Raw genomic sequence first — 13,054 nt, 5'->3', positions numbered from 1 at the left:
TGGATGTTGGTTACAGGTGTGTTCGCTTTGTAGAAATTTCATGCAACTGTAAACGAGTGCAATTTTTTTGTATGGAATATTTAGCTAGAAGTTATATTTAAGTACGTCCGGAGGCCGTTTTCCTGAGAAGGTGAAATGTTAGGCTGATACATCACCGTTGTCACAATTGATGGAATGAACTCCGAAGATACGTGCGTTTTGCTTTATAATAACTTCCTGTTTTTAAAAAAGTGTCCAGCTAAAAGCCTGGGATTATTTGCACTTCTATAGGAACAAATAAGCCATTGCACTGCGTGAAAGCTTGACGTAAGGCAGTGGTTTTCTTTTCTTTCTTTTTTTTTTTAGGCAGTGGTTTTCTAATTTGCTTGACGATGGACGTGGGGCAGCTCCTACCACCAGGTAGTCTAAAGTTAGGTGATTTATTTTATTTTATTACTCGTCTTTTTTTTTTTTTTAATTCAAGTTCATTAACATTTAGCATAGTACTAGTTTCAGGAGTAAAATTTAGTGATTCATCAGTTACGTATAACACCCAGGGCTCATCTCAACAAGTGCCCTCGTAATGCCCGTCAGCCATCTTACCTCCTCCAGTAACCCTTGGTTTATTCTCTATAGTTAAGAGTCTCTTATGGTTTGCTTTCCTCTCTCTCTTTCTCTCTCTCTCTCTCTCTCTCTCTCTCTCTCTCTCTCTCTCATTTTTTTAAAGATTTTATTTATTCATGAGAGACACACAAAGAGAAAGAGGCAGAGACCCAGGCAGAGGGAGAAGCAGGCTCCACGCAGGGAGTGCAACGTGGGACTCGATCTCGGGTCTCCAGGATCAGACCCTGGGCTGAGAGTGGCGCTAAACCGCTGAGCCAGCCGGGCTGCCCTCCCTCTCTTATTTTATTTTTCTTTCCCTTCCCCGGTGTTCATGCTGTTTCTTAAATTCCACATATGAGTGAAATCATTATGGTGTTTGTCTTTCTTTGACTTATGTTGCTTAGTGTAATGTACTCTAATTCCATCCACATTGTTGCAAATGGCAAGATTTCATTCTTTTGATGGCTGAATAATAAATATATACACACACACACACACATCTTTATCCATTCATCTGTCAACAGAAACCTGGGTTCTTTCCACAATTTAGCTATTGTGGACATTGTTGCTATAGACATTGGGGTGCAGGTGTCCCTTCAAATCAGCATTTTTGTATCTTTTGGGTAAATATCTAGTAGTGCAATTGCTGGGTAATACGGTAGTTTGATTTTTAAGTTAAGTTAGAAGATTTTAAATACCATCTGTTATCCAGTGAGTCCTAAATCGGTGTCTTCAGCAACACCTCTCCTCGAGCTCCACATTCTGTCTCTGCTTGGATGTCTGAGAAGTACATCAAATATAGCTTAACAACAACAATAACAATCTCCTCCCAATCATCTTCGCACCCCAAATCAGTTTCTACAGTTATTCTACAGCTCTGTGAATGGTTACCTCCTGCTCCTATTTGCTCAGGCCAGTGAGTCATGCTTAAGTCTTCAATCTCAGGTTCTGCTTCCTATCCTACAGCAAGACTTACTGGCCTTATCCACAGAATACATGGATAATCATAATCACTTTTCACAACCTCCATTTCTACTACTGAACACCAAGCCATAATTATTTTATCTGGATTTTTAGGCTCATAACTGATGACTGTGCCTTTACAGTTAGTTTTCCAAAAAGCAGCCAGAGTAATCTTTTCAAATCACATTCCTTTGGTTAACAACCTCTCAATAGTTTGCTGTTAGGCTTAGAATAAGTGCATACTTCTTAATGTAACCTAGCATATACTGCATGATCTTATCTCACCTTCGTATTATGTTTCATCTCACAGCTCCCCCCGTCTCCCTGGTTTAAGCATGCATGTTGTTCTTGAATCCACGGAGTTTGCACTCACCTCAAAGTCTACTCTATTTTTCTCTCTAGGATGCTTTGTCTCCATTCCCTCACATAGATCATAACTTTGCTTTTGCTTTTTTTTTTTTTTTGGTAAAGTGCTTTTTAATTTTTAACCAAAAGGATCATTAAGTTGATATAAGGTTTTTTTTTTTAACTGAAATATTCATTATAATGTCAGTCAATGTGCTTAAGCAACATGATTATTTAATGAAGGTTGAGGGCACTTGTAATTTGTGTGAATTTAACAATTAGAATTTAGAATTCTTTAAACTCTTATAAAATTATAAATTGATAATATTTCTCCAAATTGAAGTCAGGTAACTTAATCTTAAAACAATTTGAAATTTAAGTACAATTGTTAACGCAACAATGAATAAAGACAAGTTTGCAAGACAGATATAAAGATGAAAATTCAAAAATAAACAGAAGAAATGTAAACAGCTATAAAATAGCAATTTATAAACGTTGCTTAGAGCAAGGCTATTCAAAGTATGGTCCATGAGCTATTAGCAACCCATCCCTAACGAAAGAAAGATCTTGTGCCAGAATGAAAATCAATTATATCATTAATTAGCTGACTTTTTTTTTTTTATAACAAGACTTTCTTTAAAGGAAGAAATGTACTGATATATACTCTGGCACAGGTGCCTTATCTCCTTACCGGCTGCAGAACACATACTGCTTATGTCCTTAAAGTGCCACTATAACTTTACCACTGAGTTAACTTGACCATGGAGAAAAAAAATTAAAATAACAATTGTAACTGTCTCTTCTATACTTTATTTTTTTAACCCTATCTATCCAAAAAGCAAAGTTACTTCCTGGGATGGAGGCACCATGGAGGATAGGAAGGGCCAGGGATGTGAGGATGAGTTAGCCTGATCCCCAGCTAGGGTGACACCAGGAACATACCCTAGCACCTCCTTGCTTTTCTTCCTCTTGCCTGCAGCCTCCACTTTTCTTTCTCTTTGCCCATCACCTCTTGGATCCAGCCAGGGATTCCCTCCTGGGCCTATGAGAGGTGAACTAGGTTAGAAGCAGACACCAGGGGATTCCTGGGTGGCTCAGTGGTTTAGTGCCTGCATTCAGCCCAGGGTGTGATCCTGGAGTCTTCTGATCGAATCCCATATCAGGCTCCCTGCATGGAGTCTGCTTCTCCCTCTGCCTGTATCTCTGCCTCCTCTCTCTCTCTGTGTCTCTCATGAATAAATAAATAAAATCTTAAAAAAAAAAAAAAAAAAAAAAAACCCCGTAGGGCTGCTCTTCCTGGCTGTATTAGTTAGGTTTCAATCAGAGAAGCAGAATCAGCAGCAGATACTTATTCCAAGGAGCTAATTTACACAATTGTGGGAACTGGCTAAGCAAGTCTAAAATCTGTAGGCCAGACAAGCAAGAATGGATTATAGGCAGGCTGGGCCCCATGAGAACAGGTTGAAACTTTCTTCCACAGAAGTCAGAGAGGGAAGAACTCCAGTCTTCTCTCAAGGAAATCTCAGCCCTGCATTAAAGCCTTCCACCAGATTCAATTAGGCCCACCCAGATTATCCCAGATAATCTCCCTTACTCAAAGCTAACTGATTAAGAGCTTTAATTACTACGTGCAGAAGATTTACATAGCAACACTTAGTATTTGGCTGAATCACTGGAGAGTGTAGGCTAGCGAAGTTCACATATTAAAAACCATCCTTACCAATCTCCTCCCCATTACTTACCATTTCTCTCAACCCTCTTACCCTGTTTTTATCTTCACAGTACTTATTACTACCTACAATTTATTAGTCTTCCATACTACAACAGTCATTCTCCATTGGGGAGCAGTTGTGGACATTTTGTGTACTCCTTCCCCCTCAGACATTTGGCAATGTCTGGAGAAATTCTTGGTTGTCACAACTGGGGAAATACTACTAATATGTAGTGGAGAGAGACCAGGGATGTGACTAAATATCCTATAATATGCAGGACAGCCCCTGCAAGAAAGAACCCTTTGGCCCAATATGTCAGTAGTTTTCTCTGAGGTCGAGAAAAATTCTGTGCTAGAGTTTAAGCTTCACAGAAGCAGGATCTGTTTGTTCACCTCATTTCTAGCACTTTGAACAAAGATGGTTATAGTAGGCAGTCAGTAAATTTGCTTGAATTAATTTAATAGACCTGGTGGTCTGCATTTTATTTTTGTTATTTAAATAATTCCTATTTGGTGAGCCTGTGCTAAAGCCTGAAATTCTTGCAAATTTACCATGCAGGTAAACTTTTAAAAGATTTTGTTCTGTCTCCAGTAGTCAGTAATCAAAAGTTTTGTTACAATAGAATTTCAAAAAGGTGAAATCTAGAATCCCATGCAAACATAAAAGGAACATGTGACAAATATTCAGTGCAGTTAATGAGGGAACCAGTCATATGTTAAAACTGTTATCAAAGCGCCTTTGCATAATGGATCCTTAGAGGCAATTTATTTTTATTTTTTAAAGAATTTATTAAAAATAAAAAATAAAAAATAAATAATTTGAGAGAGTAGTGGGTGGGGCGAGGCACAGAGGGAGAGAATCTGAAGCAGACTCCACACTCAGCACGGAGCCTGATACGGGGTTTGATCCCTGAGATCAATGACCTGAGATCATGACCTGAGCCAAAACCAAGAGTCAGATGCCCAACCAACTGAACTACCCAGGCACCTCAAGTTCAATTAATAATAGAATGTTAGTGTAAGGTTGCAGAGTTAGATACAAACTGGCTAATGTCTTGCCAAGGTAATAAGCCGTATATAACCTTTGGAGTTATCCATTCCACTGAAAAGTTAAATCTACAATTTAACATGTAACTTCACTGTATTGGACCTTTAATCAGTAGTGAACAGTGAATTTCATTTACTGTTCTTGTCGAGAACACCCATGACTTTTTTTTAAAGACTATTTCAGAGAGAGAGAATGAGCATGAGCCAGGGGGTGGGACAGAGAGAGAGGGAGAAACAGACTCCCTGCTCAGCAGAGAGTATGACTACATGGGACTGGATTCCAGGACTCTGGGATCAGGACCTGAGCCTAAGGCAGGCACCTAGCCAACTGAGCCACCCACGTGCTCAAGAACACTCATGACTTCTAACTACCAAATTCAGTAGATATTTTTTGAATATTTTTGCTGTTTTACTTTTTATGTAAAATTTCTCATTTTTTAAAATACTACATGGGCCGGAGTATGTGACTCTTGATCTTGAGATATTGAGTTTGAGCCCCATGTTGGTGTAGAGATTACTAAAAAAAAAAAATTAAACAAAATACCACATGGGCCAAACAACGGAGGTCTGTGGTCTGGGTTTGGACCACAGATTGTAGTCCTACAATCTCTGGTTAATGTTCTTAATACATGTGGAATTCTAAGAGAGCTGACTAATCTCTTGGATTTCACTTAGGTTCCATGAACTCCCAGAACAAAATGCAAATTGGGATTCTCTGCACTTTGCCTCCACTTCAGAGAACTGCTCTGGAGTTCGGCTTGAATTATAGTATCACCCACTGTGCTGTGTGTTGAAAGGCTTGCAGCAGTGACCTCATCCAGGATTAGCCAATTTGGTTTTTGCAAGACTTTGGAACTGGACCAAGGGTACAAGGGTACGTTAGTCCATCTCTGCTGGTGACTTGAAGAGAAAACGTGAACTTGATGGTTGTGCACTTGGAAGCAAGAAAACTTATTTTCAGAGGGAGAAGCAGCAGCAGGCAAGCATGACCTGGCAAGATCGCAGAGGCCTGATTAGGAAAACAGTTGCTGAAGTTCCTGATGGCATTCCTGTCCTTGTCCAACACCTCTTCAGGCCCAAATATTTGGCCTTTAGGAGATGAATACACCTGTTCCTTTTAGTTAATTGCCTTATTCTTATTAAACTAGCTGTGAGCGTCTGGGTACTAGCAACAGGGTAGTCTCCGTAGAGAGAACAGGGCTGTAGGCACTGGCGGTGCTGCAGCACAGTATCATTCTGCAGGGGGTAGCCTGGAGCCAACTCCCAGCAGTTTCTCCAGTCAATGTAGTCTAGTGTCAGTTAAGAAGTATTACATAAACATTGGGCTCAGATGATTTAGAATAAAGTCAACTAGAAACAAATCAAAAAGACTATTGGGACTTCAGAATGAATGTGTATTACTGCTTAATGGGGCCAAAGGGGCAACAGAAATCATTGAAAACATCACTGACTCACAAAAACAGTCACCTTGTTACCTTCTTGCTTGAATTTGTTTATTTCACAAGGCTTCATTCACACAGGAAAACAAGATACTAATCCAAGTTCATAACTGTTATAAAAGTAAACATTTGTTGGGACAATGTACAATAAATTGCACTTTTCTTAACAAGCATTACATTTACACCAATAGCATGTACTATACATAATACATGGAATTATGGAAACATCTAATTGGTCAGTGTTTACAGAGGCTGCTCCCTCATGTTTCTCTCTTCAGTTAGCACTATTTGGGCCAATCAACTCCTTTATTCTAGAACCTGTTTTCATTAGAGAGGTCATAGACAAAATCATAGAATTCATAAAAATAAACAGTACAGACTTTCTACTACCTCCCAAGCAACGGAAAGGTAGGAAGTGATGCTGATTAAGACATTTTCCTTCATTTGAACTGAGGATCCATACATTATGCAAAATACCAAAAATGGGAGAAATTGATACAAAATGCTATTGGGTCATCTTGGATTCTGGGACCATCTCCAGCTTTATTCTTGTGCTTTCATGACACCAGAGTCTTGATGCATTTATATACTTATAATTAAGTTTCCTATATTTTATTCCATATATAATATATAGTTATTAAAAGTTACATTTTAATGGAAAAAATTTTACGTGTTAACTTATTGCCAGTGAAAAAGGAAAGTAACTTAAAATGTTTATTTTCTACTCAATGATTTTTTTTTTAAAGTTTTCAGAATACTACTAATGATAAACCAAGGATTGAGGTGGGGAGAATGAGACATGTTGATGAAGATGTTTTTGTAACAGGTAACAAATTCATTTGGGGATATGCTTGACATGTAGCCTTTTAGATGGAAGCCAGGAAGGTAACATCTGACAGCTGACTGTAGTCACTAAGCCACTTGTAAACATCCACTTTTCTCATTACAAACTCATGAACATCCTCTCAAATGAGAAGGATTCATTTTGAAAACTTTGGAGAGAGAAGGAAATTCCTAAGATAAAGGGCTTTACCTGTGTTACATGGAAGCCACTTTAAGAGAGGAAGGATGTTCTAGAGCAATTCGAGTTAAGTGTGACATCAGCATGGCAACCAGAGGGAAAGACAGTTTTATATCTGGTTGTAGGACACACAGGCCACTGAACTCGTCTGGCCTTCTGTAGGTGATTGCCATGTGTGTATTTAGTAGCATGGTACCTGGCTGTACAAAAGAGGCAATGATCCTCTGTGTAAAATTCTATCAGTCACGCACACGTACAAACCGAAGTGTTCACATCAAACAACAGCGTTTGTCCATTCTCTCATCTATTTGTAATTGAAGCAAGAAAATCAGAGCTATTTAAGAGTGGCTCTTTTTTAAAGAGTAAGTTATACAACTGAATCCTCTTGCTAAGTAATTAAAAGTGTTCTTTCCCAGAGAGAGAAAACAAATAAGGTATTTAATTTTTTAAAAGCTCCTTTTCCCTTCAAAGGATCCTGAAATCAGACAACCGCCTTAAACTAGTTAGCGGGTTGATTGCAGCTAAAGAAACCTCAATCCCTTACGTTAGTTACGCGTGCAGGCTTCCTCCTCAGTAACTGATCAGCTCCTTTAAGGATCTCTCATCTCATGCCCTGAACTGTGCATTCTCTTGTTTTTCTCACTTTAACTGGGAAATAAAGCCACTAGTTATTAACTTGGAAAATATTTTTAAAAGATGGAGTAGGGAGTGGAGAAAAATCTTAAAACACGGTATAAAAGATTGAAATTTTGAAAAAAAAGAAACAAGTCTTCATTATCCCAACATCAGTATAAAGATTGGTTTTGTACTTTGGAAATTTAAGAAAAGCCAATGAAGAAATTATGAATTTAATAGCTGGAAAGGTAAAGAGAAAGAGAGAGTGGTTGTATGGAAAGAGAGGCCAGAGGCCTATATGACATTCCTATTAGTGTTTCTATTAGGCACTCATACACAGAGCATTAGGGAACTGAGAATTTCTTTGCATTAAATTATATGTAACTAAATATAATCAAATTGCACCATGGCTCAGGATGTGAAGCTAGCAAACATATGCACTGCAAAATTCAGCTGGGTTTTTTTCAGCTTTAAAGAAAGTGTTAAACAAGAATCTCAAGATATAAAAGCTAATGAACTAAATTACCAAATTGAAATGCATTCCCTTAACTTATTCAGCAGAATTTAATGAGAAGAGAAATCATCACTCTTTAGAATGCTACAAGTCTTGGATTTTTGGAGGAATGTTTTATACAGCATATCCTAGGAAAAGATGAAGAACACTCTAGAATACTTGGAAATCTCCTAGCTATCTGGGCTGGTTGATGTTTTTCTAAAAGAAATTCAAGAGAAGAGTACCAATTTTCAAATATATTTCAAAATAAGTGAAATTAAAGGTAACAATTACTTAATACTATGATGCATGAGTTTTCAAAAAATACATGGGGAAGGATATGTGGTTTGGGGCAGTGCTAACATAATGAATAATCATATCATATACCAAATTTTGAATTTTCTTTCTAATATTGCAACTGACCCAAAGACCCTGCAGTGAGGAACAGTTTAGACTTATGGTACCAATACACATACCTAATAAGTATGATATGGAACTGAAGAAGAAGAAAAAATCTATAGGTTGCCATTAAAATCATTTGAAAGAGTTAAGAGAAAATGCAAAAGACAGATTACACATTTGGAATGTATGTACCTGGTGATTTTATTTAAAGAAAAAAAAATATAAGGGGCTCTGGAACTGAGCCAGGTGTATAGGTGAGGACTGAACCTACAGCCATACTATTTCTCCCTCAACTACCATGTAAGGAAAATTATGCACTTTAGGCATTCTGTGGAATGTGCTGATTTTTGGAAGTTAAAAAGAGCTCTGTACAGTAAAACTATAAGATTCACAAAACAGAAAACAACATCTTTAATTTAGCTGGCCATTTGATAAGGCAACTTGTACAAGGCTTCTTGGAATCAAAGCATAAAGTACCAGCAAAGCTAAAAAATTATACTAAATGATTTACAGAAACAAGTACCAAGATGCAATTTTCCAGCCATTATATTAAAAAAAACAAAAAAAACAAAACCTTTTCTAAATCACCAAATAGGGACTATCAAAGTCAACATAGACACTCAGAATGCTGGATTTTTTTTCCTTTTTGGTACAAGGAAATGAATATTATAATGGGAAATGGGAGGACAAAACACAAAGAATTCTGTAAGAAAATTATTATTTGATGAGTGTAACAAAGGCTACCATCCATATTAGTTTTATGGGTTGTAAAGGATATAATAACTCAATGATAGGGACTTAACTTTTTAGAGTTTAATGATCATTTTGGAGGAAAGGATCTACCATGAGCAACTTAACACATGCTCCTGGAGTTGAGATAGTTCTTATTTAATTTTTACTTCCAAGAACGTATTGCTTTTAATTGCAACATATGGCACAGATGAAAATCACTCTGGCGCTACAGAGTTTAAGATTCGTTGCAAGAGTATGTTCAACAATGAAGCCAAGGATGAGTATCAATAAGTGTTATTGTACATAGCCGACAGTAGTTTGGTTGGCGTAAAAGGGCCAAAGCCTCTGAAAGAGCTTAGAAAATGGGAAAATTAGTTTTGCTGTTACCAAAGGATTTCCAGCAAGGACTATTTAAATAGACCTGTTAAATATAATTGAAAAAAATTATTTCCACCAACTTTTAAACAATAGCTTTACCTTTCCATGATATGCATTTCTATAAAGATTTTATATTCAATAAAGATTTTATATTCAATCAAAAATGTTACCAATACATTTGCATCTCTTTATCTGGGGTGCCAAGGACACATTTTTTAGGGAGATACAGACATCAGTAAAAGTTATCTAACAGTAAACTAAGATGATGTGAAGCTGACCTTTATTCCCCATTCCAGAACTTTGAAAAGGTATAGTATATTAGTGTTTCCTTAGCAAATCTATGTCAACATTAAATGAAATACTCTGTCCCTGGTTCTCTATTTCATATGAAGCACGGTGGCCAAACTGGGCCTTTCTAGGCTTCTCTGGTAAAAAAGTTCCCTAATGCTACAGCTCGCAATAGCACTTCTGACTTAGCGCTTGCTGGAAGTCATAACTGTGTTCATACTTAGGAATCTGCAATTCCTGTGTAGAGTTTCTCAAAAAGACCTGTTAGGATGCTAGGGCCAAATGATTTCTCTTATCCTGCGTTTATCAAAATCTCAGTTCCTTTCATCTAGTGTGTTTTCTCAATAGTCTATCTTATTCCATGGTTCTTGGCACTTCATTTCCAGATATACCCAACAGAAAATGAAAAGAAATTAATTCTTTTTGGGGACTGTTCAATCCCCGGTTTATTCTTTGGACGGGATAATCGTTTTCCAGGGAATCACTTTCAGAGAGAAACCTCACAGTTGTCATGAACGGCCCCACAGTGTGCTTTAATCTGAATAAATCCTGAAACGTTAAGACGTTTAGATTTCAATCTCTTTCTTTCTTTTCTTTTTCTGTGACAAATATCATCTTGTCACTTTAACCTTGGAATAAAAGACATCTCCATTTTTATGTAAGATGAAAGTAATTATGAATAATTAGTTCTAAATAAAAATCATTTAGTTCTGAATTACTTATTTCCAACTAAACATCAGGCATATAAAATAGTGTGTAATACTATGATGGAACTGAACATGGCCTTCCATGAAGAGGTTCGAAAGCAGGTATTCAATATAACTCAGGTCAGTTTAAATAACATCCCTTTTGCAAAGTGTCAAACAAGAAAGAGTGAGGGCTACTGAGAGATCCTGGCTTGCTTTCTGGCCTCCTTTACTTTCCAGTAAAGGGATACTGGGAGACTCCTCCTGGGTGTCTGTCACTTTGATCGTTGTGCTCTTGTGCTTGGGTGAGGCTGGAACTATGTGCTCTCCTTGGGTGGCTGGGTGGCCGGCGGTGGCTGCAGTGGCTGGGTGCCTGTGGCGGTTTTGATAGAGTTCAGGGTTTTGCTAAACCAAGAGTTTTTTGCAGCTTGGATTTCATTCATAAGGGCTCCTCTCTGGTGTTCAAGTTCCTAATTAAAAAAAGAAAATCATCTGAGTTATATAAATGTTTTCTCTCTGCCAAAAAAAATCAGAGTATAGCTTTTTGGAATCCCCAGGTGTGTATGCATAGCCCTAGCTTTCCTCCCACAAACCCCAGGGGGGTGGGGAGATTTAATTGGCTTCTTAATACAAGAAAATGGTATAGAGCTAAAAGAGTTACCACTGAAAGTCAGAATCTGGCTCTCTCTCACAGTGAAATGAAACCTCATTGTATCTTTTCTTCCCTCTGCATTTTTGGTCCAAATTTAGATTCAGATTGCAACATGTTTAAAACACAAATAGACATATGGATGGATGGAACTTTTACTGATGACGTAAGCATGAAAGAGTTCTAGTTTCAAACCCATGGCCTTTTCCCCTGAGAACATACCAGGGCCAGCCCAGAAACAGTTAAGGACCGCTAGTGCGGCCCACATCATTGCCAGGGCAGGTGATGGTGGTGCGTAAGGACTTTGGGAAAAAGAAAATGGGGAACGGTCCATTGGAAGCCAGGACTACTTTTCTAATTAGGTTATCTTCCAATATGGACAGAGATTTTAGAGAAAGGGATTTGGTAAAGTTAGGTAAAGATGAAGGAGAAAATGCTCCAAAGCCAAGAATAGGTGCCAGCCAATGTTCAACTATTCGGGGAAGGACAATAGGGAAGGTTTGGCCTTTCATTTTCAGGATCAGCCCCACAGTGGCTAACGTTCAATAAGAAAGGACCTTGTCTACAAAAATTTTGGGGTAAAAATTAAAAAGTATATGCTTAAGTTCTCACAGGATATCATTTTAATTATTGCATTTTCATTTAAAGCTATGTGTGTATGTCACTGTTTAAAAATAATGATGTAAAAATGTGACTATGGAGGACATATCATTGGGCAAGAAATGTATTCATCATATGTGGAAACATCTTAGGATGCTGAGCTAGGTGTATTCCAAAGTATGAGAATGTGTCCTAGAGCACCGATTGCTTCTTTTTTCTTGTTGATCTTTTATCAGTCCCCAACCTGGATTTTGCACTTGGCCTCCACCAGCTGCAGTTTGGTTTGTGCCAACTCCAGCTCCATCTCCCTCAGCTGCTTCTTCAGGGAATCCTTCTCATCATCCAGTTCCAGCCCCTGCTCCTCCCTGCTTACGGCTGGGAGCTTCAGAGTGCCCTCTTTGCTGAAAATGTCGCTGCAGTGTTTACAAGCCATCATTTTACCCTGAAAGAGCCAAAAGAGATAACCAACATCGAACAATTTCATAGCATATATCACTTCCTGAAACAACTGGGTATGATTTTCATCTAGACACTGCTTGTTGTCATCAAATGCAGGTCCACTTCTGAAGGTAATTATTTTTCTTGAGCTGCAACCAAAGTGCTCAGTCAGCACCAAACCCAACTATGCAAGTTAGGTGCTCCCTTTTTCTTAAAGTATCTCTAGGGAGACCCTGGAAATGGAAAATATTATAGCACCTCTTTGAAACTTGTTCTAGGGATCCCTGGGTGGCGCAGCGGTTTAGCGCCTGCCTTCGGCCCAGGGCGTGATCCTGGAGTCCTGGGATCAAATCCCACGTCGGGCTCCCGGTTCATGGAGCCTGCTTCTCCCTCTACCTGTGTCTCTGCCTCTCTCTCTCTCTCTCTCTCTGTGTGAAAAAAAACTTGTTCTAGAAGTTTTGTGTTGCCATGAGGCCTTTCTAGAGCCCCATGCCATTGCTCTCCATGCAGGGTTTTGTGAATCCTGGAGTTACTATATGACCAGGTACTATTATCCCCCCCATTTTATTAGTGAAGAAACTCAGAGTTTAAGTAACAAGAGCCCACAGCAGACTGAGAAAGTCACTAAACCTATGCTTGCAACAAATAAAGTTTATGTCCTTTTG

The 13,054-nt window shown here is 38.3% G+C and overlaps 1 protein-coding gene and 1 long non-coding RNA gene across 9 annotated transcripts in view; one reads left to right on the top strand and one right to left on the bottom strand.

Annotated features, from left to right (window-relative positions):
- The first annotated feature begins 77 nt into the window (after nt 1–77).
- Nucleotides 78–949, top strand: LOC112921856 (uncharacterized). The gene is made up of 2 exons (XR_003235321.2): nt 78–399; nt 707–949. It is a non-coding gene; the product is annotated as an uncharacterized lncRNA (long non-coding RNA).
- Nucleotides 950–6,122: 5,173 nt separating this feature from the next.
- The window catches only part of RABGAP1L (RAB GTPase activating protein 1 like), a 724,498-nt gene continuing 717,566 nt past the window's right edge, over nt 6,123–13,054 (bottom strand). For all 8 annotated transcript variants that reach the window (XM_072733070.1, XM_072733071.1, XM_026001260.2 and 5 more), the window contains 2 exons: nt 12,196–12,393; nt 6,123–11,172 (listed from right to left, as the gene is read on the bottom strand). In XM_072733070.1, coding sequence (XP_072589171.1) covers nt 11,020–11,172; nt 12,196–12,393 — 351 coding nt within the window. In that variant the 3' untranslated portion in view covers nt 6,123–11,019. The remainder of the gene's footprint in view (nt 11,173–12,195; nt 12,394–13,054) is intronic.

This window comes from Vulpes vulpes, chromosome 13 (assembly GCF_048418805.1).
Source record: "Vulpes vulpes isolate BD-2025 chromosome 13, VulVul3, whole genome shotgun sequence".
Taxonomy (NCBI): domain Eukaryota; kingdom Metazoa; phylum Chordata; class Mammalia; order Carnivora; family Canidae; genus Vulpes; species Vulpes vulpes.
This window is presented reverse-complemented; position numbering and strand designations above follow the sequence as displayed.